This window comes from Balaenoptera physalus (assembly GCF_965194825.1).
Source record: "Balaenoptera physalus genome assembly, chromosome: 8".
NCBI classification, from domain to species: Eukaryota; Metazoa; Chordata; class Mammalia; order Artiodactyla; family Balaenopteridae; genus Balaenoptera; species Balaenoptera physalus.
The window spans coordinates 7133249-7158667 of NC_138887.1; the positions used below are offsets into that span (position 1 = coordinate 7133249).

At 53.1% G+C, this 25419-nt stretch overlaps 1 protein-coding gene across 3 annotated transcripts in view; it reads left to right on the plus strand.

Annotated features, from left to right (window-relative positions):
• The window catches only part of TNS3 (tensin 3), a 234898-nt gene that overhangs the window by 19023 nt on the left and 190456 nt on the right, over nucleotides 1–25419 (plus strand). The window contains exon 1 of one of the 3 annotated variants that reach the window (XM_082471503.1): nucleotides 20027–20553. The exons of the other annotated variants lie outside the window; for them this stretch is intronic. Within the exon in view, the coding sequence (XP_082327629.1) occupies nucleotides 20476–20553 (78 nt within the window). The 5' untranslated portion in view covers nucleotides 20027–20475. Of the gene's footprint in view, nucleotides 1–20026; nucleotides 20554–25419 lie in introns of those variants that run through there. 3 annotated transcript variants of the gene reach the window in all.

The following is a 25419-nucleotide window of genomic DNA, read 5'->3' on the forward strand; positions in this document are numbered from 1 at the left end:
CTTGAGGGAATGCCTCTGTAGGGTCCCTGCAGTGTTGTCAATCACATCCTACAACCAACATAGAGAAGTAGAGTACAAGTCTCTTTAACAACCTCGGTGGTGGCCAAGGGCATTGTGATGAAATGCAGGTCTGCAAGAGGAACATTCCAAGGAACATAAGCGTGCTGCTCCAGGTGTACAACTTAGATACAAAGATAAAACGCTAGAATATTGCCCTTGAGCTACAGGAGAATGAACTCTAGGGTTCTGTAGGGCCAAAAAGACATTCAGATCTATTCCGGTCCCCTCTGCGCCTGACAAGCTGTGTTTGCCCCCGCTGGCTTCTCCTGGAGGCACCGTGGGGGACCCATGCTTCCAGTGACTGGATAGAGACTGCTTCAACACTGCTAATTTAGCAGATCCTCGCAGAGAGCATTTGTGCTGCCTCCTCTGCGTTTTGCTTCATCTTCCTCTGAAAATGATGAGTGAACAGTTTCCGCTGAGGATGTGCTGTCAGGAGCCCAGAGCTGCCCGTCCGGTATGTTGATGACGGCCATGTGCGTGAAGTGTGGCCGGCGTGACCGGGGAAGGGAATTCCAAATTCCTTGTTAACTTTAAGTCATTTAAATTTAAAAGCTGTAGCAGAGTACTGATATTTTTCCACTGAACACAACTTTATTGTTTTGCTAGGACTACATTTCACTTTAACTTGAAAATTTAGTGTCCAAACTGAGATATGATGATAGCATAATATGCACACAAGATTTTGAAGACAGTACAAAAAAAAAGTTAAAATATCTCCTGAATAATTTTCATGTTGATTGCGTGGTGAAATAATAACCGTTCGGATATACTGGGTTAAATAAAATATATCATTAAAATTGCTATCACCTGTTTCTTTTCCAAATGTGGCTACTAGAAATTGGAAAACTACTTACGTGGCTTGTATGGTACCTCCGTCGGGCGGTGTGGGTCCAGGGATGTCCAGATGTCCTGGCTTTGGCGCCCTCTTGACCCTGGGGCAGAGAGGGTGCTGCCATGTGGATCTGGGGGCTCCGTCTGTGCGCTGGACTCGTGGTGCCACCCCTCTCCAGCCAGCGAGTTAGAAGGAAGAGGAGGGCCAGGGGGTAGAGGCCAAGTCAGTAGCTGTCCTCTCGGGGACAAGGAGGTGTTCCCAAGGCACCCTTGGACTTAGGTGCCTGGACTCTGGGGGGACGGTGAACATTTGTTGTAGTTATTCAGTCATTGTGGATGTTATTTAAATTTCTCCGATCCTTGCTGTCACTCCCTTGCCGGGGAGGTGAGAGGAGGTGAGATTTCACGTGTTCTTGGGAATTTTGGTTTTGAGATTCCTTGCTCTTCTGAGCAGTTTCTTCGTGGATCCCGCTGCTGGGATCGACCATCGCCAGGGAAATTTTAAAGTTGACCTACAATGCTGCCTTCAGTCAGCTTCCTATTTAATTATTTCGGTGGCCAGTCAAGAGGAGAGGTGTGATTGTCCTCTGGTCCCCAACATGGACAGAACTCTTCCTGTGCCTCGGGCTCCGGTTGGGTGCTGGGCGAGTTGGGGAGCGAGAGGCTACGGACCCTGGTGTGCAGGCCCCCTGGTCAGGCAGGGACGGCCAGCTGCCTGGGAAAGAGGCCGCCCACCCAGCCCGGCACGTCCCGATCCTGGCCAAGGAGCTGACTGCCCTTTGCCTGTTTCCTCCTGGAGGCGGTATGATGGTTCGGAGAAATCACATGGGGATGCCCAGGTTCGCACATGCCAGGGGTTCGTGGCGGGAGCCTGCGGGGTGCTGGGCGGGGCAGCTCAGGAAAGCCGAGGGCTGGGATGCGGAGCTGGAGGCCCCAGGCCAACTGGTGCGGTACTCGGGGATGCGACAAGGCCCCGGGTTGGGCCATGGTTGGCCTTGGACATTGTGAGACCCTTCAAACGGAATGTGAAGTCGTGTGTGTGGGCTGTTGGCTTTCAGGGGCTCGGAGGTTCATCAGATAATCACAACCCCCCCCCCCCAAACATGAAGTCTTGTGTTGATGTGAAGGAGCTGGCTCGGGCACGGGGTCCAGGCTTTAAGGCACCTCCTCATCCTGGTCCCCTCTGCTTTAGCGAGGGCATTGGCTCTGTTTTCTCCCCTCCTTGCCAACCCGAACCTCAGTTTCCCCAACTATAAAATGGGGGCAACTGTCACTATTAGCAGTTTTCCTTACTAACACCCGAAACCCCACAGAGTTGTCGTGATGCTGTAGGAAGGGGCCTGAGTTTGAGCTCTGTGCAAATCTGAGGCTGAGTGTTGTCCTTGTGTGTGTCACGGCTTCCTTCCTTTTAGAAAATATTTTATGGTGAACATTTTCAAACATTTCCCAAAGTAGAAGTAATATAATCATAAAACCCAACAGCCAGGTTCAACATTTACCAAGATTTTGCTGTACTTGCTCCCCGACCTCCTCTCCCTGTGATGATCATCTCGGCGATGTTGAAGCCAAAGTGAGTTTTCACCTGCACGCTTAGGTGTGTGCACTCTGGAAGTCCCAGGCACTTTGCTTATCTGATGGTGATGGTAGTTCTTTGCCATCGCCGCCCACTTGCTGTATTGTATTCAGATTTCCTTGATTGCTTCAAAATGCCTTTTCCTGTAGGTGTGTTAGAATCAGGTCCTAACAAGGTCCCACACGGCACGGGCCTCTCTCTTAAGTCCTTTTTCAGCCATCCACTCTGCAGCCCTCTTCTCTCTTGTTGAAGACGCTGGGTGGAGGGCGGGAGGGCCTGGCATGGGTGGGGGGGAAGGGTAGGGGGTGGGCAGAGATAGACGGGGTGGGGAGCAGCCTTCAGAGTCCGTGTGGTGCGGTGTTGAGGGTGGGTCAGGGGTCATGCCCTTGACCTTGATGGAGGCCTCGAGGCCCGGAGATCTCTTGCTGGGCGGGTCACGGTGGTTACAAAGGGAAGGTCAGCTTCTTTGTGCCGCCTCCCAGCTGGCAGGATATCTGTATGTCCTGACGTGGTTTGGGGCTCTAGGAGGTTTCAGCTGGTTTTCTCACGCCCTGGTCCACGGACTGGCTCCCAGAGGTCCTGCAAAGCCCCCTCCTGCCCTGTAAGGAGGCTCAGTCTGGTGGCAGAGCTAGGTTTTCCCGCTGGGTGTGCACAGAGGGACACCCCACAGGGGACCCCCAAGCGGGCACTGAGGGATGGAGATAGTTGGGACCATGAGTGAGGCTAGTACCTCTGTACCGGTCACCTGCTTGTCCTATGCCTGCTGAGTGGGGCTGGGGTGATTCCGTCCCAGTTTTTCTAGGGAGGAAACACAATTGAATTTTGCAAGCAAGTGAAGGCAAAGGTGGGCCTCAACCCCGTGTCCGTACATTGAAAACCTGGTGCCCTTTCCTGCCCCCAACACCACGTAGCCGTAGCGGGAAGTGCGCCTGGTCCGGCCCTTGAAATCTGGGCTTATGGACACTTGTGGGGAAGGTGGGAGCGCCTGGTGAGCACGAGATGCTCTGAAGAGTATCAAGTCAGCTGAAAGGAGGGGCACAGAAGGGAGCTTTGCATGTTGCCTTAGGCTAAGAAAAGGAAAGAAAACAGTGTGAGCGGAGGAAACATTCCTGGTGGGGATTACCTGGAGGTGGCCCAGCCTCTTTGATCTCGGGTGTCCTGGGCTTGCTGCAACTTGCTGCCATCAGGACAGCAAATTTCCTTTCCCCTTTTATGTTGAGAACCCGCACAGGGCTCTGAAATTGGAAGCGCGTCTTTCCTCTCGCTCACGAGAAGCATTGCCCTGTCTGCGGGGGGAGAACGTGCCGCATCCTCGTTGATGGCGGCGGGAGTGGTCCCGAGGCTCAGGACCGACAGACAGGCAGGCAGACGGCAGGGGTCCTGGGGACTTGCTTACCGCCCACCTCCTACCCGGACCTCCTGAAACGGCATCCTTCCAGTTGGTAGACTTTCTCTGGAAAATTCCATGCTACAGTGTGAGCCACCCCTCAGTGCGTGCTTCATTGCATTTGGTGGGATAATTCTTGTTGGAGGGTTCGCCCTAGGAATTGCACGGCATCCCTACCTGTTCCCAGCGCAAGTTAGTGGCTGCCCCCCTTGTGGTGATGATTGAAAGAAAAAAGATTCCGTATATTTCCAAATGCCCCCGACATCTCTCCAATGATTCGTGGCTAGAGAAATTACTCAGTGCTTAAAAAAAATGAACTAGGATGAAAAAAATTCCAGAGTGCTCTACAAGTTGTCAGGTATTTTTTAAAAAAAACTTTCAGTTATTTATACATGTATGTATGTGTTTACCAGGTTGCTGGTTATTAAAATGTATTTCTTACTGTGTGTTGCTCTCAAAAAGTTTCAAAAAACATTGTGGGCTGACAGGGGCGTTTTGGTCATTGTACATCGTGGATGTTCTTTTCCTGTGTTTGAAAGATTGAAAGACAGACGTCTTTGGAAGGGTAGGGAGGAGGGCTGGGTTAAAATAACACATGTTTGGGTAAAAAGGTCCTTCTGTGAGCTCGGCACGGGCAGGATTGATAGTCGTGGTCAAGGGAAAGGTGGCCCCTGTTTGTCGAGGGCCCTTCGGGTGTGGCATTCGCGTCCTCTGTGTCTGTACGTGGGTGTGAAGACCGGAGAGAGAAAAGTCAACCCATCCTTTGAATAAGATGCCTAAGAAGTTTCCCAGATCCCCTGGAGCCCATGGTTGGCTCAAGTATTGTTCTGAGTGGTGGGCGTCCTCAGGAGGGTCAGAGCCTCTTGGTCGGGGGGGGATCCACCCCGGCTCCCCCTCCTGCTCCCGCTCCGCCTCCCCGCTCTTGCCTAGCCTTCCTGGGGGACTCTGCGTGGGCTCAGCGCCTCTGAGCTGCGGCCTGCTCCTTGTCAAGTGCGGGCAGCGCCCTCCACACCAAAACCCACAGGCGCCGAGCCCCCCACGAGCGCGCTTGTGGCAGGAGCCTCGCCATTGGAGTCCGGTCTTCACGGCAGGCACGCGGGAAGGTGTGGAGGGCTTGCCGGGGGTCTGCACTGCACGCCCAGCTCGGAAATCTCATCGCATTCCCCTCTGGTTTTGTCTGGGAAGCGAGCCGCCGCTCGGGAAGCGTGGCGTAGAGGGCCTTCCGTCGACGAGAGAAGCTCATAGCAGGGCACAGTGGTCGGGTTAAAAAAAGACATTCAAGCAGATGACAAACAAAGCAATAAGCACGCCTTCTCGGGCTGCACAGAGCCTCCCTGTGATGACCTCTGGCGCTCCGGGGCGGGCCGGGGGCAGGACAGCCGCGGTGGTGGAGGCACGAAGTGGCTGTGGGCAGCCAGGACAGACCCCGGGGTCTGGGACCAGAGGATCCAAAACCGCCCTGGGTCTGCCTCAGGGTAACCAGCTTCTATGTGATTAAATCAAAAGAATCTTTAAAAGATCACATTTTGACTTAGAAGTTTCTCCAGAACCTCCTGCAGTCGACCACATTTTGCACAGACTGTCTCGGTGCCCAGTGGTCAGCGGGCTTTATTTTACAAAAGAGGGTGACAGGGTTCAGGAGGATCCACATGTGCGCCGCACACACAGAACCCGCCTGCTCGCTTCCCCCTCTGTGGGTGTGCGTGTCTGCGTGCTCGAGTGTTATGTGTGCGTGTGTGCGCGCACACGCATGCAGGCATGTACACACAGGTGCTGTGTCTGTAGGTGTGCACGCATGTGCATTGCTGTGTACACACATTGCATACTCACGTTCACACATGTACCCATGTATACGCATACATGTATCTATGTAATGGGTGTCCTATGTGTACATGCGTATGCTGTGTATGCATATATATGTATCTATATGTATTCACATGCCAAGCATGTGTATGTGATACATGTGTATAGGCATGCATGTGTGTATGTTACGTATGTTTGCTGTGTGTATACTCCTGTGTATGCATGTGCCATTTTCGATTTCTTTCTTTTGTTTTGGCCACGCTGGGCGGCATGTGAGATCTTAGTTCCCCGACCAGGGATCGATCCCGTGCCCCTGCAGTGGAAGCGTGGAGTCTTAACCACCGGACCGCCAGGGAAGTCCCTGTCGATTTCTGAAATGGAGGCAGAGAGCGTCTTTTGGGGGGTTGTTGAAGACACAACTACAGCAGACACAACTACAACACCTTACTGTGGATATGTGGAGAGGAAAGGAAGCTCCCCTGCCCGCCAGAAAGTCTGTTTCCCCCTGGCTTGCCCGCCTATCCGTCCTTCTTGACAAAGAGACATTGTTGAACCTCTTTGCCCAGCAACGCCTCTTAACGTGCCTTAACAGAAATCATTCTTTGTTATTACATTGTCTCTGCAGTGTGAGGATTAGTGTTTATGTAATATTTCCAGTTATGGATTTGCTCACTCGCATATCCTTTCTAGGTGCTGGGGTTACCGCATCCCTCCGCCCGTTTATGGGGCCGCCCCGGGTTGGTGGACTTTGTTTCCCTCCTGCTGTGACTGATGGTGGCGCGGTCACCCCTTCCCGCCTGGCGTCTCTGTCTTCGGACACCTCCTTAAAGGGGATTCACAGGGGTGGAGTGAGCGAAGCCAGGAGCCTGACCATTTTTGTAGTTCTTGATCTGTAGGGTCGCATCGCTTTCCAAAGTGCTTGCCTGGATGATGAACTGCCTCTCACAGGATGTCTCCTCATTGTAGTTTTGGACACTGATCTGGCCAAAGGCTCCTGGCAGCTCTGCTGGAGCCCCAGCCCCGTGCTGCCCTCCCAGGGTGGCCTTACCCACTCAGGGCTCCACGTACCCTCCCTCCATGGTCTCCTGTGTGCTTGAGTCAGCACCCGAGCAAGACAGAAGCCCGCCGACCTCCAAGTCAGAAGGGGTTCGGGCTGCAGACACTTCGGCCCTGGCCCCTGCCACCACCTGGTGCCAGCCACCGGCTACCATCGTCCCTTGCTGGGGGCTCTTTGTCACGCTGCAGCCACCTCTCCCTCCCCCCAGTCTCTCTATCACACGGCAGCCAGAGGGAACCTACATTTCAAGTCTCATCACGGCACTCCTTTGCTCAAGACCTCTGGCCGTTTTTGTTTCTCTCGGAGTCACAAGTCAAGTCCTTACATTGGCCTGCCACTTCCCACCTCATAGCCCCCGGCTGTCCCCCTCCACCCCTGCCCCGGGCATGACCTGCAGTGGCCCCTCCCCACCTATGGCCTTGGTGTCCCTTAGGCTTCTGCACCGATGTCCCCTTCTCAGTCCCCTGCATAAAATATCAAATAGCCCTTGATAAAGGAGCATCCTGCCCCCATATGTCCCTGGCATGATTTTCTGTCTTATTCACTTTTTTAAAAAAATTATTTATTTATTTATTTATTTATTTATTTATTTATCTCTGGCTGTGTTGGGTCTTCGTTTCTGTGCGAGGGCTTTCTCCAGTTGCGGCGAGCGGGGGCCACTCTTCATCGCGGTGCGTGGGCCTCTCACTATCGCGGCCTCTCTTGTTGCGGAGCACGGGCTCCAGACGCGCAGGCTCAGTAGTTGTGGCTCACGGGCCTAGTCGCTCCGCGGCATGTGGGATCTTCCCAGACCAGGGCTCGAACCCGTGTCCCCTGCATTGGCAGGCGGATTCTCAACCACTGCGCCCCCAGGGAAGCCCTGTACCTCTCCTAATTTACCGTGGGTATTTCCATGTCACTGAATACGGGTCTGATTGCTGTGTTTTCTGACGGTGTACTATTATAGATTCCTCTGCGAGTTAGTGCCATCAACTGCTTCAGGCAATTTGTTGGATATTAAAGCTGCGTCTAGTTTTTCCTGTTGTGCATACTTCTGTGATGAAGGGCCTTCCAACCAAATCGATCTACTTGTGTGCTCATTGACTTAGAACGCGTTCCTGGACGTGGAATCGCCCACCGTGTGCTTGTTTCACACGAAGAAACGGAGATTCTGTTTGCATGCGCCGCGCTGGTTGAGTCGCTGCCTAAGCCTGTGTTGTGCTTCTCCTGCTTTGGGACAGGACCCCTGTGGTCTGGCTGCCGTGACTTGCTCTATGTGCTTCACTTTGCAAAGGGCAGTGCGCTGAGCTGCCCTGCGGGCGCTGCTGGGCAGGAGCCCGGGCGGCGTCGCTGATCCCGTTTCCGGCCTCCGTCGCCCATTCATGCAGCAAACAGGTGCGGGCCTTCCCATGGTGACGCGTGACATGCTCGGAGAGCCGCGGGCGGCGAGCGCGGGACGCTGTACGCACTTAATGGGCTGGGGGCCAGCGGACGTCACCCACGTCACCTTGAGAGGACCCCGCAGGGAGACGCGTGTGGGTATTTGGGATGAAGGGCCTCCGGGGGGAAGGCAGGAGGGGAGAGAGGAGACCGGGCACGGGGTGGGCACCCCCTGCCGGGAGGAGCCAGCCGCAGCGACTGGGCTCTGAGAGGTGGGGCGCCCTGAAGGGGTCAGTGAGGGGCCTGCCGAGGGCCGTCAGGAGCACCATTCATTCATTCATTCATTCATTCATCGCTCAGCTGGTGCTTAGCGCTGTTCCAGGCACGGGGAACCCTGTGCCAGCCAGGCACACGGGTCCCTGTCCTCTTGGATGGACAGGCGGTAAGCCTATCCACAATGCCCCCAGGACAGAAAGTTACGTAGCCATAAGGACACCGAAGGAAAACAAGGCAGCATAAGGGGAGCGAGTATGGGCCGAGGTGGGAGGGCTGTCTCCGCAGGGTGTCGTGCAAGGCCTCTCCGAGAGGGTAACGTTTTGGCAAAAATTTGAAGGAAGAGAAGAGTAAGCCACACGAGTTGCAGGTGGTGGGAACGGCATGTACAAATGTCCTGAGGCAGCAGCTAGCCCAGCCCAGCAGGTGGCAAAAGAGCAGGGGAGTTGAACAGGTCCAAGGTGGGCAGGGGTTGGCACAAATGGTCTATGGGCCCAGGGTCAGAAGTTTGCAGTTTTTTTGGTTAAAGGTGTCCTTGTGGAAGCTTGGGAGCGTTCTGTGCTGGAGCTTTGTCAAGTCCTGCTTCCTATTTAAGGCAGGGCCTGTGGACGCAGAGAGCCAGTCAGCTTGCTGATGGGGGGACTGGGGTGGTGGGGATGGAGACCAAGGCAAGGTCTTTTGGGGATTTGTTTTGTAGGGCTTGCTGACACGTTGGTTGCATGGTCCTTGTGCGGAGAAAACCCAGAGTTCTGGCTTGGAGGGCTGAGGTTAATGATGCTGAGGGGACGGCCCGGTGGAGGTGTGGAACCAGTGATACCCGGGACGCAGCGGGTCAGGAGGGAAGGGCTGGGGGGGAAGTGGGGTGCCATCAGCGATGATAGGGTGGGCTGGAGGGGACAGCTGCGGGGGGGGTGTGCGTGCACAGAGGAGAGTCCAGGACATGTAGAGGTGCCCGGAACAATAGGTCTCCAAGGGAGATGAGGGCAGGACCCAAGAGAGAGAAGGTGCCCAGGACATGGGGGCATGGAAACCAGGGGAGGGAAGTGTGGCGGGCGGGAAGCAGCCAGGTGAGCTGGGAGCTGGGGCAGGTGAGGGGCAGCGTCTATGGCTGGATGTCATGAGCTAGGTGAGGACTGGTGGGCAGTTGGGGTGGATGGGCAGGAAAGTCTCACTGTCGACCCTGGGCATGGACCCTGGGTACTGGGCATGGACTCCAGCCAACCCTTGAAGGAGTTTCCCTGGAAGGGGATTGGCAAATGGGCCGAGATGGGGGCAGAGGTTGGGGGCCCCAGGAGGGCCGTCGTCTTTAAAGATGGGTGTCCGGCAGCCTCTTGTGTCTGCTGGGGAGTCAGCACAGGGAGGAAAAAGCTGGTGAGGCTTGACTGCAGGGGAGCGAGAGTCGAGGCTGCTCTGAGGACCTCACGGTGCGGGCACCTGCCGTCGTCCAGGTTTACATCCTGCGAGCTGGGCAAAGGGTCAGGACGTTCTTCTGCATTTGGTTTGCCGGTGGCGCCAGGCTCCGCGTGTTGGTGTGCGTGGGGCAACGAAGCACCTGTGGGAGCCAATGTGGAGGGCGGTGGACGGCAGCACCCACTCAGGGAGGTTTCCCGGAGGCCACGCTGAGCGCTGCTTGCGGGCAGCGACCTTGGCTTGTGTCCCTGACCTTGGCCTTCCCAAGCTCATGCACAGTGGGTGCACAGTGGACCTGGCCAGCCGATTGAACAGAAGGTGGCCCCTGAGACCCCATGCTCGTAATAGAGGAGACCGGAGGGCTAGCGAGCAGAGCCCTGCACCCACGCTTACAGGGGCTCACCCGCACCCATCCCACCCGAGACTGCAGCAAAAGCACGCCAGACATCTAAGATCTGAAGCTGCAGTCCCCCAGCGAGTGCTGATGACTTCTGAAGGTCCTGGCCCTACACAGACCCCTCGTCGTCTCCACCAAACTGGATCTTTCTCCCTTAATTCCCAGCCCAGCTTCGGTGGTTGTGACCCCCTCGGAATCAGCCGCCATTCTTCCTGCTGCACCACCAGGGGCCTGGCTGAAACACCCTTCCCCTCTCTGCTGGCCTGTTTCGCGGGAGGTCTGCCCTCTCCCATGCCCACTCTCTGCCCCCTCCCATGCCCACCCTCTGCCCCCTCCCATCCCCACCCTCTGCCCCCTCCTACCCCTTTGCTTGTCAACTTCTGACTCCTCATTTTCTCCAGAGTCAAGTCTGACCTTGAGCCTGGCACCCAGTGCCCCGACCCTCGCCTTTTCATCACCGGGACCACCTTCTTCTAGCGGGCTTTATCAACTCTCCGTCCCTCCCCCGCAGTGAACTGTGGGGAATGAATGGCAGGGTGGGTACGCGGGTGCTGTGAATCACTGTCAGTCAGTTACTCACAAATCAAAGGGCAGCAGATATGAGGCCACAGGTTCCAAGGCCCAGCCCAGGTGTGACCACAGGGTGTGGCCTCCAGTGACCATTGCCTTAAAACCTGGCGTCTGTCTTTATTGATTTACAGTCATTCATTCCGCCAGGAATGTGTGTCCCGCACAGCCTGGGTCCCAGGAGGGCATGTGTAGTTTACTGTGAGTGGGTGCAACAGGGCCTAGGGACGCCCAGAGAAAGCTGGCCATGGGACAGGGCCCAGGCAGTGTCGCTTCTCTGTCTGACCTGGACAGACAGTGTCTGCTGCTATTTTAGACACCAGATGAGAAGCCCCAGTGGTCAGGTGGGGCTGGAACTGGAAAAACGTAAAAAAAAAGAAAAATAAAGGAGAATTAAGAGGATTGTCAGTACTGTGCTACGGATATACTTTTTAACTTATAAACTTTAACTTTTTAAAATTATAAGTTGTAAAAGTTGCATTAACCTTAAGCTTTAAAGATTATAAATGCAACCTGACTGACGTTTCAGAAAATTTGGGAGCTGACATGGAAATCACCAGCTAACCCACCACCTGGCCCATCGTGGGCTGTTGGAGACTGGCTGATACTGGACTGATGATGTTCTTGGGACTGGGAACCAGCAGGAGACCGAGGCACTGGTCAGGCGAGCGTCTGAGGGCTCTGCCCCTCGTGTGGGTGCTGATTCCTGCTCTCTGGGCTCGGTTGGAGATTTTGCTGTTTCTTTTTTCTGAGTTGCAGCAAGCAACGTTATTTACTGGAAACATGCTTTTCACATGCCGGAGCATCTTGGGGCATGATGTGGGTGAAGTAGAGATTACTTCAAGTCGAGGGCATCACACTAGGCTGGGGAACTTGCTTTGCCAGGATTCAAATCAGAGGATTTAATTATTAGCTCTCTTTGAGAGCACGTTGATTGGGCCAGGTGTGTTCCCAGCTTCATTATGGCCTTACCGAGTTTGAGGGTGACCCAGCTACCGGGGAGTCACCCTAAAGTCCTGGCTTCCCCAGAGCGAGATGGGACCCAGCCCTGCCTGCCTCACACCCGCCCGGGAATACAAACACCGGTTCACAGTGACAATAATAAACAGAAACAAGGTCTGCTTTTTTTAAACTTCAGGAACAGTCAAAACTTGTTCATATTGATGGAAACAGACCAACTTTCTCAGAAACTGTGATGTTATCTTCCCACTGTCTTATTTGGGGCCTCTCAACTTAGTCCCCCAAACTCTTCTGGCTGTGTAGGGACCCCTCTTAGCAGGGGAAGAAGGAATATTTAGTGGGCATCGTACCAAAGCCCCTCCGGGCATCATCTGGAGTGAACCTCACAAGAACTGTTTGAGGTCGGTAGTGAGTTTATCATTCTCGTTAGCAGATGAAGAGATGGAGGCCCAGAGTGATGACTAATAAACTCGCAGACACACAGCAAGGAGTAGAACGGGTCCAGGGTGCCCCGAGATGCTCTCTGCGGCCGTTTCTCCAGCCCACCTCGGTCCAGCCCATCTCGGAGGAGGCAGCACAGGGCTTTCATGGGCGGAGTCCCTCCGCAGAGTTCCAGATGTGGTCTAGCCAGGTTTGGTCAAAGCCAGGGAATACTGGGGCATTTTTGGCCCGCAGGAGAACTCTGGAGGAAGGAAAAGACTGGGGTTCATCCAGAGATGAGGCTTGGTGACTCAGAGGGCGCTCTGTCGGTGTCTCCTTTCCAACCATTCTCTCCTCGTAGGAGCCAGCTGCCTGGCACACCGAGGGAGGATGGGCTGGGGCCATGTAAACAGGAGGGCTGCCCAGCTGCTGTGTTCTAGCAGAAGGACAGGCCAGGGGTGACACCTCCGTCCTCACACCCCGCCTGGGGACATGGCTTGGGTTTGGGACCACCCGTGGGAGGCCGGCTCTGCTGTGGAGCACTGCTCACTAGGCTGAACTTCCCAAAGCCTCTGCTGGTCGCCAACAGATGGGGACGACACCCCCGCAGAACCGGCGTTTCTGGAGGGGGTGGGAGGTGGGGACTGTCCGTTGCCCTGCTGGCATTTTGCGGCCCGTCACAAGACCCGACCATGATCTAGATTTTCCTCTGTTAGGGAAAACCCACTCTGAAGCATTTCAGTTTGGTTGTACCGGCACACCTCAGACCGTGGCCATAAAGTGAATATCACAATAAAGTGAGTCACACGAAGTTTTTGGTTTCCCAGTGAGTATAAAAGTTACATTTACACTATACTCTTGTCTATGAAGCGTGCAGTAGCATTGTGTCTAAAAAAACAACGTACATACCTTAATTAAAAATACTTTATTGCTAAAAAACGCTAACCATCACGTGCGACGCAGGGTTGCCATGAACCTTCAATTTGTAAAAAATGCAGTAGCTTCGAAGTACAATCAGAACAAGGTCTGCCTACCCTGGAGGAATTTAAAAGGCCAGATGAACCATGTCTCCTCTCTTCGGACTTGCACGTTCTCTCTCCGCTTTCGGTGTTCTGTGCTGAAAGCGGCAGAATACGTCTTATAATTGTGGGTCTCAAGGTTTTGCTGAGGAACTAGTTCTGGGGGGTCACTTCGCACTTGGGGTCACGTGACGGTGCAGAGACCCTTGGTGGCGCGTGACGCGTAAGCTCTGGTCGTCCTCAACCCTCATCTCCCCGCAGTGCTAAACAAGGGCCACCTACCAGTTTTCCACTGGCCCGTTTCCCGAGGTTAACTAGGGTAGGACGGGGCCCCCGCTAGGTCCCCGGGCGCTGTCAGGAGCCGCAGAGGTCTGAGAATGGACACGAGGACTGGGGGGCTGGGGGCTCGGGGTGTTCAGCTCTGCGACCCCGGGCAGGTCTCTGGGTGTGAGATTCTAGTGTAAGAGACCAGCATCGCTCGCGGAGGGCAGAGGACCCTCCAGGCTTATGGTTCCCTCCCGGTGGGGTCATCTCGGTGTGCAGAGAGAAAACTCGACTTCATGCACTAGTCTGCTATTTATTATTCAATCCCCTGCCCCTTCCTGCAGATGTTTTCCCCCAGAGCAGGGGGAGCCTGTCGGTGCTGAGGCGGGAGGATGGGAGGATGCGCTCGGTGCCTGCGAGGACAGAGGCAGGAACGTGGTGTGTGGGGTTCGCTTTCTTCTCTTGGGTTTGAGCAGGAGGCCTTGGTGTCCGCTTGGGGCAGGAGCGCACACAGCCAGGGCCCCGTGGCTTGCTGGTGTCTCCACAGACCCTGCCCTTATCCTCACTGCTGCACCCTTGTCTCCCTCCGCAGGGCAGGTGAGGCAGCTAGGACGCCTCTCTCACCCCGCCAGGAAGCAGCCCTGTCTCCCTAGCCCCTTCCTTCTCTCTAGGGATGACAAGGAGACAGAGGAGGAATGGCCAGGACAGGGGGACATAAACGCCCGGGGCGGGGGGTGGGGGAGGCGCCAGCCTTTTCGTCTATCCCTTTCTTTTGCTCTTCTCTGCCTGTTCTTTAATGAAACAGTTGTTGTTTTTGAGCAGGGAAGGGGGGAAAAGCGCATACTGGAGGCTGATTTTTGTAGAGGAAGCACGTTTTCTGTGCTTTTTGAAGGCGAGGGAAGGAAACGTGTGAAAGGGGAGAGTGGAGGAGAAATGAGAAGCAGTTCTCACTTTCTTAGCATTGGCCCAGAGCGGTACGCTGAGGAGGTCACCCTGTCCTGAAAGGGAGCCACGAGACGTGCCCGTGAAGAGCCGCCCTTGACGCGCCCCAAGGATCTGGGTCCCTGAATGGTGCGCCCACCCCGTGGGGCCGCCATTGTCACCGCCACAGGACTCCCCTTGAGGGGAGGGGGTTGTGAGCTCAGGATGGGAGTCGCCTTGAACTCCGTAGCCAACTAAGACATTGTGGTGAAATTGGCAGGACTAGGTGACCTCCCTTGAGGTCAGGGGACTCATGGTACAGGTTCATTGAGGTGGATTTACTATGACTTTGGTGAGAAACAGGGGTGTGGAGGACAAAGCCTGGAGTGGGAACACAGCCCTACAGTCCTGTGTCCTCTAGGAGGAGGTCATTCCTGCTGCTGGACCGTCGTCGCCGATCAAGCGCCAAACATGCGGCACCTTTAATCTGACTCTAGCCCCAGGGATGTCCCCGGGTTAGGTGATGTGCCTCTGCTCGCTGGCTCTGCAGTCTTCTGCCCCCTCACCCCACACCCCTGGATCCCCTGGGGACTTGGTTTCCCCTGTGTCCTGTGCCCCGTCCTGCCCTCCCTCATCGTCTGAGGAACAGGCCCTACTGCCGTCAGTGAGATGGACTCACGGGGCTCCTGGGTGTCGTCAGGAGGTACTGAAATGTGACCAGTGCCCCTCGAGGCCCACTGCGTCCTGTTGCCCTCCCGGGTGTGGGATGGAGCAGGAGCTGGCTGAGCGGGGAAGGGAGGAGGAGGACGGTCTTGAGAGAGGATTTGCCCAAGGGCTGTGCTTGAGCAGGGCCCACGTGCGAGGCCAGCCTCTAGAGATGCTCCCTGGGCCTCCAGTGGCCAGCATGACTGGTGCCCCTGCCTTCCGACAAGGAGAGAAGGCCAAGCATGGAGGTTTCTGCAGATGAGAGCTGGCGACAGCTTACTGGTATCAGAAGCTCCTTAAACTCAAGCAAGAGGGCTTCCCTGGTGGCGCAGTGGTTAAGAATCCGCCTGCCAATGCAGGGGACACGGGTCCCATCCCAGGTGTGGGAAGATACCACATGCCGCGGAGCAACTAAGCCCATGCGCCACAACTACTGAACCTGCGCTCTAGAGCCCGTGAGCCACAACTACTAAGCACACACGTCAAAACTACTGAAGCCCGCGTGCCTAGAGCCCGTGCTCCGCAACAAGAGAAGCCACAAAAATGAGAAGCCCGTGCACCGCAACGAAGAGTAGCCCCCGCTCGCTGCAGCTTGAGAAAGCCCGGGCACAGTAACGAAGACCCAACACAGCCAGAAATAAAAACAAATAAATAAATAAATTTATTAAAAAAAAAAAAAAGAATTGCATTTAAAAAAAACTCAAGCAAGAGCCTTTTTTGTTATCAGAGGCAAAGTGCTTTTGAAAGTGCTTTAGGTGGCTCTTGGAAACCCCTTGGCACTCGGAGTCACAGAGCCATGGATGGGTGTGACTGGCCCGTGGTGGATCTTCTGTGTGATGGGGACGGAGGGGTGAAGACAGGACTCATTTGCTCGGAGTGTTTGGTGACCCCCACTGCAGACTCTGGGGCTGGGAATGTGGGTGCATCTAGCCGGCAGACGGACCCTCCACGCTCAGCTCCCAGGGACCCCAGATTTGGGCCCCTGTGTCCTTCGCTCGGATCTGGCGATACCTGGTCAAGATCAGGGTCAGGCTGTGCCTCTGTGCAGTAGAGCAGTGCTCTCATGGTGGGTGTGTCCCATCGAAGGCCACGGTCACTCAGGCTGGCATGGCCAGCCGGCTCTGTCGCAGACTTGCTGTTTTCCCTTTTATAACAAATAAGGGACAATACTTTGAGGCTATGTGAATCTTCTCCAAAGAGTGACAGGGGCAGAATGGTGGATCATGGCTCTCCTCTGTGAGTTCCCATGATGAGTGGAGGCTAAAAACCTCTACGATCTCCGTACCCCGCCCCCTCTACCTGTCTCCTGCGCCCTCCACCGCCCTCATCCCTCCAGGTCAGGAGGTGCCTTGAGACCACGCAGGCATCTACGTCTCATCAGACCCACAGTGTGTTCATTTAGCTATTTATTTCCATCGGTAGGACTCATGGACTCATGAATTCCTATTTAATTGAATGGGTTATAATCAATATTATCACTATTTATTTCGATGTTCAAGTTGTCGCAGGTTTGGCCAGGGGCAATCTCTGCAAGCCCACTCCAGTGCCCTGGTGATGCAGCTCCGTCATTCTGGGAGCATTCCTTTACCCTCTGGCAAAAACAAACAAACAAAAAACACATTGCAGGTTCATATGTAGTATCCCTGGCTCAGATCTGAAATCAGCCATGTCTCCAAGGAGCCCTGATTTCTTTCACTGGGAAACAGTACTTTGAAACCGGGACGTGGGTGCTGGATGTAACCACTACTGCTGGGGGCTGCTTCAGGCCGCCCACCCCGGACAGAGCTGGGGAGTGTGGGGAGTGTATATATGCATGTGTGTATATGGGTGCATGCTTGTGCATGGGTGTGTGTGCATGTGTGTGTGCACATGTGCATCAGTTTTGATTTCTGTCAGTCTCTGTGTCTCTACATTGAAACCATGAGTTACACCAGCATCCGATTCCAGTCCCCCGACACAGCAATCACTGTAATTGTCTTCCTTTCCGTGTTAGTAAACCCCTTCACCGCCAGGTGGTCCCCAGGACACAGTGTGTTCACGTGGTTCCTTCCCGCTCACCGCTAGAGATCCCTGCTGCCCTCGGGGTCAGGCCTTGACTTGCTCGGAGGGTCCCCTTCCTCTCCACTCCTCCCGGGACCGAGCTCACCACCCCCATGCCCGCCCTTAGGATGCGGCCTCTGCCTGCCTGCCTGCGGTCCACGCCCCGAACGCACACTGTGCTTCAGTTCACGCAAACACCCTGCCTTATGCACAGTGCTTGGTCCCCCGGCTCTTTTCCCGTCCACTCCTCCTCCAGGTCTCAGCCCACCTGTCGCCTGTTTTCCCCAGAGTCCCGTGAGGGGCTCAGTGCCCCCTCATAACGCCACATGCAGATGTTTCTGCCATCAGGTGAAGGGGAGTCGTTCGTCACTGGAGTCCCCGCGATGCCAGGCACACAAGGCTGCCCATCAGCATTCCGGGATGGCTGGGTGGGTGTGTGAGCGAGGAGGCGTGTGGCAGCAGCCTCCCTCCGCTCAGTTGGACGAGAACCCTGGGGTCCTGGATGGGCCAGCCTCGCATCCCGTGTTGGGGTCGGTCTCACCGCAGGGCTTCTGTCCCCAGTCCAGTCTGGGTTCCCAGCCCGGGTTGGTGATGCAGCCCCAAGGCCTGGTGTTGGAGCTTTGCCCTCACAGTCTGGACCCGGGCCCCCTGAAGTCCGTCCTGTGCAGGAAGAACCTCCTTTGTTGCTGGGGACTCGGTGCAGCCGGAAGTCAGAGGCAGGCGGTCCGGCCTGCGAGAAGCAGGGAGGACTGCCGTCTTACCAGGGGCAGGCCAGGCTGGCAGCACAGCTGGAGTAGCTGGCCCCATACCTGCCCTGGTTTCTGGGTTCCCCTGGGGTCCCTAGGCTGAGCTGGCCTCAAACCCTCACACTTCAGCTTGCCTCTGAGGGATGCAGGGCAGGAGGAGCCTGGGGGTGAGCGGGGCCGGGTGGTGCAGGAGGGTGGAGGGAGAGGGCGCTGGAGAGGGGGCCAGCTGGCAAAGCGGGGAGTCCCGGCAGGGGTCCCAGTTTTGTATTTGGGGAGGTTCACTTGGGCTGTGGTGGTCTGGGCTGTAGCCAAACGACTGTCTGTGATCCCTGGTTCTCACTTCGTTGTCATCATCTGTGAGGTGTGATCACATTCACGTGATTTATTATTAGTAATGAAGTGTGGGAATCTTCTGAACGATGTATCTTTTAATCAAGTGAGAGGAGATTCAGGTGTCCCTGTGAAAACACCCGTTTGTCTTCCAATCTGGCAGCCACGGGCCTAGGAGCGCTGGTGCTCAGGACCATCACTTCCAGGGGCCCCATGGAGTGCGGAGCTCGGTCCTTGAGTTCAAGGAGCTTTATCATTTTGGGAGTTACCTGTTCTTTGCTGGGATTCAGGTTCCTTCTGCTGGTTCCATGGGTGAGACTGGGGATAGATCCAGCTGACCTCTGGAAGAAGCGTTTGCATCGTGGGCCCCCAGACAGCAGAATAATGTGCTTCTGGCTCAGCTTGCAGACACAGCGCTGCGCTCCATCTTGTGTTAGGTGCTGGGGACTCAGATGAATCCGATACAGATGTGTGTTCTTAGGGATCCTGCAGTCACGTGGGGGTGAGGGATATGTATGAAGAAATAGCACTGAGACATGTTTGCAAAAACTAAAGTTTAACTACGCTATAGGAAAAGTGAATAATGATGAATGAATCTAGAAAATGAATTAATGAACAAACGAACGAATGACTATAGAGACAGATGAATAATAATCTTATTTGAAGGATGGAGGGAAATGAGGATGAATGGGGGGCTGCCAGGCAAGGAATCAGAAGACAGAATGGTGTGTTCATGTTGTGTGTGTGTGTGTGTGTGTGTGTGGTTGAAAGCTGAAGAGCAGCTTTGCTATTCCACCCCAGAAATGGAAAGATGGGTATTCAGTGCCAGAACCTGAGAGGTTAATGCTGGCCTTTGAATTGATGGCTGGAATTCGCACATGTGTTAACCATAAAGGCCCAGGTCTAGCCCACCCAGACTGCTCTCCGAAGCTAAGACATTTGGAGTTGCAAGCGGAGTTGAAGATCTGAAGTGTTACACCAACACAGGTCGTTAGTATTGCACCCTGGGCTGGGCACGGAGGCAGGCCAAGTCACTAGGGCACACAGTTCTGCTGTGGGCACACGGAGAGCCAGCAGGTCTGAGGCCATACAGCTCCCTAGGCCATGTACTACTATGCATGGGCCTCCTCTACACGACCCCACGGAAGGGAGGACGTGGCCTCAGCCGAACATGTCCACTATCAAGGCAGCCTTCCCCAGGAGTGGGTTGCCAGAGCTTTCCGTGGTGGAAAGCTTAGATCCACTGCTCCACGACCCCAGCCCAAGGCAGTTCAGTCCTGTGGGGTCTGACAGGCATTGAAGCAGGGCCGTTCTGTCTGTGGGTCCTGCCCACCCACCCCTCTGGGCTGTCCTTCCGGCTAAGTGACCCTTCCACTTCCCAGGCGTCTGACTTCCTCTTCATGTGACACCTGGTCTCCACCATCCCAGTCACCTTCATCTCCTTAAAAAAAATTAACAACAGGCTTTAAATTTCCTTCTAAAATCACAGACCCAGAGAGGAAAACGGGTTGTGATTTGCTGGGAGCTGGATGGCACTCCGATGGTAAGGAGAGGGAGGGGTGTGGTGGATCCCAGGCCCCAGGTGTGGAAGGCCCCATAATCATTTGCTTAGAGCTTGCTGGAACCTCTACCTGGTTCTCATCCCTCTTTGGCAAGGCTGCTGCTGCTTGTTTTTCTTAGCTGAAGAAGCAAATTGGAACGAAGGCCTTTCTGCATTACAGTTTTCCTTCTTTCCACTCCAAAGCCACTGTTTGCTAGCAGTGTAGATTACCAATGATACTGACCATTACAGATGCAGGTTTACTGGACAGTATACAAGATTTAAAATCCCCGAAGCCACAGAGCCTGCGGGTTTTGATTTTAAACCCCTGGGTCTGCATTCTTGGAGAGGTCTGAAATCCTAGTCAAGCTGTACTCCAGCCAGAGGCGGGGGTAATCCAGTGGGAGGGCGGAGGGCGACGGAGGGCAATGGAAGGTTTGCCCCCCAGCCCTGCCCTAGGAGGCGTTTCTTCTCCACTTTTCCTGGGTTTGGCTGAGAAGCCTTTTGCCTTCTCTCTGGAGCTGCGGTCTGGGGTGGGGGAGGGAGGGCTAATTCGTGTCAGATGGAGGGGCGCCGGGGGACCGTGCGCTCACTCTTCTGGCTTTTGTTCCCGGCATCTGACTTCTGACGGCAGAGTGGACTTGGAGTTGGCGGCCGCTTCTTTCCGGGGCTCCGGGGATCGAGCTTTTCCTGACTCCCAGACGCAGGGGCTCAGGAGGCATACCTGCCTGGCACCGCCGCCGGAGAGGGGTCCGCGCCTGCCTCGGCCTTCCTCGCCCGGCCCGGCTCTCCGCGGGGGGCAGGGCGGCCATGCGGCTGCGCGCCCTGACACCCGGGCCGCCTGGAGGGTGCGCGCGCGGGGCGCGGGTGCGCCGGCACCGGCGCCAGGTGAGTGGGAGCCCCGAGACGGGGGAGGGGCGCTGGAGCAAGGGTCAGGGTGCTGGGAGCGGGGACGCGGGCGCGCCGGGCGCTGGGACGGGGCGGGGGCACTTTTGGGTTGGTGTGCGCGTCTGCTTGTGTGTGCCCGCGTACCCCAGTCTGAGTGCCGATGTGCAAGTGTGTACGGGTGCCCGTGCACTCTTGTTTGCGCGTGCACGTTCGTTGACGCCTGTGCCCTTGTCTCTGCGCGTGCTCATGTGTCCGCGAGTGCGCGTGTGTCCTTGTTTGTGCGCGCGTGTGCCCGTGTATGCGCGTGTTACTTGCGCAGGAAAGGAAGAGGGAGGGAGAGCAGGGCTTTGCCTGGTGGGAGGCCGGCGGCGCCCTGGTGAGCCCACATGGAGTGGGGGACAGTTCTGGCGTAATTTTCTAATCCAACTCCCTCTTGAACACACTTCCTTGGACTCCTTTCCTGGAATGGAAGTAGGACATTGGCAGTTTCGCGGACTCGCTTCGTAGCCTGTGTTTCTTGCAAAGGAAGAGGGTGCTTAGCTCTATGGGAATGTGAGGGTGCACTGGCATTGTTGCAGAAGTGTAAGTTAACCAGAGCCATGTAACGAGTCTTGGTCCTCCACGGCGTTTGAATTAAACAGAGCAGACGCCGGGAGGCGGCGCGTTACTAGGTTCAGCAGTCCTTTCTCTGAGTCTAATAATTAGGCATTTATTGCATTCGTCTTCCCGGAAATTTATGTAAGGTTCTGAGGAGTGAGAATTTGTCAAAATGTCAGCTACTTCACATCACTTTGAGTCGTGCTGCATTCTATTTTTAGTTTAACAAACACTATTGCTGGGAAGCTTAGGGACAGTGTGTGGTATGCAGAGGGTGTCCCTGTACCCTGGGTCCCGTGGCTGCTGGTGGGTGGAAACATCTCTGGGCAGGACCACCCCAGAGGTTTGGGGTCCACTCTGCCTATGCAGGAAACTTTTGTGGCGTTTAACTTCAGAGTCAAGTTGCTTGGTGTTTTTGCTCAGTATCTGCCCCCCCTAGTAGAATGCTACTGAAAGTTTCCAGGTATGAAAACCCACACCTAAATCCTCTTTCCTGAAAGGAAAATATAGCTTGGATTGTGCTGATTTAGCCTTTGTGCGGGTAACTGTTGCTTCCGGAACATTAGCCCAGAGAACCTAGCAGAGAGGTCTGTGAGGTTTTGCATTTTCGCAGAGCAGAGCAGAATGTTACCCTTCTGCACTGCTGTGGAGCACTTACTCGCTCAATTTTGCAGAGATTTTTCTTTCTAAAAAGAGACCTCACAATCAAGACCAGCACTAATTACCCTGAACCCCTCAGGGAGTCCTTGTGGAACCCGCAGCCTTGCTCTCTACCCTTCCTAACAATTAAATGCAATTTAGATTCCTGAACTGAGCCTGCTAAATGCTTCAGCATTTTGACCTCCCCCCACCCCCGTCCCCGTCTCCCCCCTCCCCCCTCCCCCTCCCCGTCTCCCCCCCTCCCCCCTGCACTCATTGGCCCCGCCTCTTTGGGAGAAATGAAAGCACAGTATCAGGTGAAAACAAAGGCAGTCTAATCCTGTCTAGGCTCACTTCACAATGGAGATGTTATGTACAGATGAAGCGTGAGCAGATGTTATTACACTATCTGAAATGAATTCCTCCGCCATCCAGCCATTGAAATGGCTTCAGCCTCCCTACAGCACCTCTGCTGTTTCCTTCCTCCAGGCTTCTAGCTGTTGCCCAGCCCGCAAGAAAATCACAGGAACACAGTGCCTCTTTCTCCCTGGTTATAATAAAGGTATTTGCAAGGAATAAAAGGTCACAGTATACCCCGCTGGCCCACAGAATACGGCCAGTTCATTCAGTCAACAGATATTAATTGAGGGTCCATGGTTCACTGTCTACCAGGCACTGTGCAGGGGCCTCGGAAGACAAATGGATAAGCGCCTGGTGTCCTGCCTCTAGGAAATTACACAGGAGAGAAGGCGTGTAAACAAATAACTGAAATATGAGGGAGGGGGGAAGTATGTGCCAACTGGCGGGGTTACGATAGAGGGCTGTGTTTGTCAGCTCCTTGAATGCCTACTCCTGTCTGAGCATGAGACTGGGGTGGAGACTGGGTCTGAGCCCATATCCCTTATCTGTTGGGCTGTGTGGTCTTGATCTTGCATCCTAGTGCCCCGTTTGTTGAACAGTGGTTACAGCACAGAAGGGCCCTGCCAATGTCATGAACTTCATGGTAGCAGCACCTTCGTCCCTCTTTTATAGGCATGGAGTACAAGAGCCCTGCTATCAAAAAGTATACAGTCTCTTGAAAAAGCCAGAAACAAACATCTGAACAAGTACGTAATAATAGTGCCTTACATGTATGAGGAATAGCTTCTTATAGTACGGTCCATTATGTAGTGGAGGCTCTCGGTCCCAGCTGCAAAGCAGAATCACTGGAGGAGATCTGTAAAAATTTGTAGTCTGGTCCCATATCCAGATCATCTGTTTTAATTGGTCTGGGGTGGAGCTTAGGCACAGCTGTTTTAAAAACTCTGCCCAAGTGATTCCCATAGACTGCCAGTGTTCATAACTGGTAACTGCCATAGCTTTGACTATTTACAGTAGCTTGGTTAGTAGGTAGGAGGGGGCAGGTATCCTTTCCCTTGAAGAGAGGTATGACTTGCCCCGGGTCATAGAGCTTGTACTGCAGGTGGCAGAACCGGTGAGAAGACTTCTGCTTGGTGCAGGACACTTTGCCTCATTTGACAGGCTTGACAGGATCAACACCAGGGGATATGTGATTGAGTGATGAGACTGCTGTAGGATTGCTGAGGAACTTGAAGTGGTCAGGAAGGACTTGGGGGAGGGTGGGACTAGAAATGGTCACAATAGAAAACTATAAGTTACCAGCATTCTAGACAACTTGAATAGCAGGGGAAAGTTTGGGGATGGGCAAAGCATGCTTTAAAGTTGGAATGGCATGTCGGAAAGAGTTCTCTGCCAATTCCAGTCCATTGGTAGTTGCACATGGGGTTCTCCTTGTCAGCCATTGGTCAAGGAATACGGAGCTGTGGTCTGTGTGCTGCGTATTTGCTTTTCCTTTTATCAGTCTCAGAGGAGCATTTGCTTTGTTGAAAATTAGGATTCAAGGTGTTCATTCAGTACCTCATATTTATTAGTTATGTAGAATCTCAAGAACATACTTTCTTTGAAACTCTTTAGTTTAATGTTTTTATACTAAAGACACATTTTCAAAATATAATAGAAAACATCACATTGTACACTTAAATATGTGCAGTCTTCAAAGTTGTTTTGGGAGTTTTAAGTGCTTTGCATTTAAATATGGATTTTAGAATCAGTTTGTCCATTATAAAAAAAAAACCTTCTGGGATTTTGATTGAGATTTTGTTGAATCTATAGATTCTATGGGAAGAATTGTGTCTTAATTACATTGAGTCTTCTGACCCATGAACATGGTATATCTCTCCATCTACTTATATCTTCTTTAATTTCTTTCCACAGTGTTTTGTAGTTTTTAGTTTATAGGTCTTTTGCAATTTTGTTAGATTTATCCCTAAGTATTTCATATTTTTGATACTAATATAAATGGTAATACTGTTTGAATTTCAATTTTTGGATGTTTATTGCTGGTATGTAGAAATACAATCAGCTTGTACATTCATTGATCTTGTACCCTTCATCTTTGCTAAACTCACTTGTTAGTTCTGGAGCTTTTTCATAGATTTCATCAGCTTTTTCTCCATAAACAATGATGTCATCAGTGATTAAAGACAGTTTTTACTTTCTCCTTCCCAAACTGGATACCTCTTATTTACTTTTCTTGCCTGATTGCACTGATTAGAACTTCTAGGACAAGGTTGAATAGAAATATTGATTGCAGAAAACCTTGCCTTGTTTCAGATCTTAAAGGGAAAGCATTTAGTCTTTCATCATTAAGTATGATGTTTGCTGTAGGTTTCACATAGACAATTTTATGAAGTTGAGGAAGTCCCTTGTTATTCCTATTTGACTTTTTTACCAGGAAATGGATGTTAGATTTTATAAGAGGGTTTTTTGTTGTTGTTGTTGTTGTGTTTTGTTTTGTTTTAGTTAATTGATTGATATTTGAATGTAAAGCCAACCAAACTTGCATTCTTGGGAGAAACCCAGTTTGCTATGATGTATTAACTTATGCACTATTTAGAAGTGTGTTATTTAGTTTCCAAATACTTGGGGAATTTTACTGAGATCTTCCTGTTTCTGATTCCTAATTTAATCCCATTGTGGTCAGAGGACATATTTCGTATGACTTGAATACTTTAAAATTTATTTAGACTTGTTTTATGTCCCGGAATATGGTCTTCCTTGCTAAATATTCCATATGCATTTGAAAAGAATGTGTATTCTGCTGCTGTTAGGTGAAATGTTCTATAAATGTCAATTAGGTCAAGTTTTTGATAATATTGTTCAAAGCTTATGTATCCTTGCTTATTTTCTGCAATAATTATCAATTATTATTATTGATAAAAATAATTATTAATTATTGAGAAAGAGTATATTTGTTTGCTAGGGCTGCCATAATAAAATAACACAGGCTGGGTGGCTTAAACAACAGAAATTTATCTTCTTACAGTTCAGGAGGCTGGAAGTCCCAGATCAAGGTATTGACAGGTTTGGTTTTTCCTAAGGCCTCTTTCCTTAGTTTGTAGATGGTCACCTTCTCACTGTGTCCTCACATGAATTTTCCTCTGTGTGCAAAGCTTCCCTAGTGTCTCTTCTTCTTCATATAAGGACACCAGCCCTATTGGGTTAGTTCCCTACCCTTATGGCCTCATTTAATGTTGATTACCTCTTTAAAGGCCCCATCTTCAAATATGA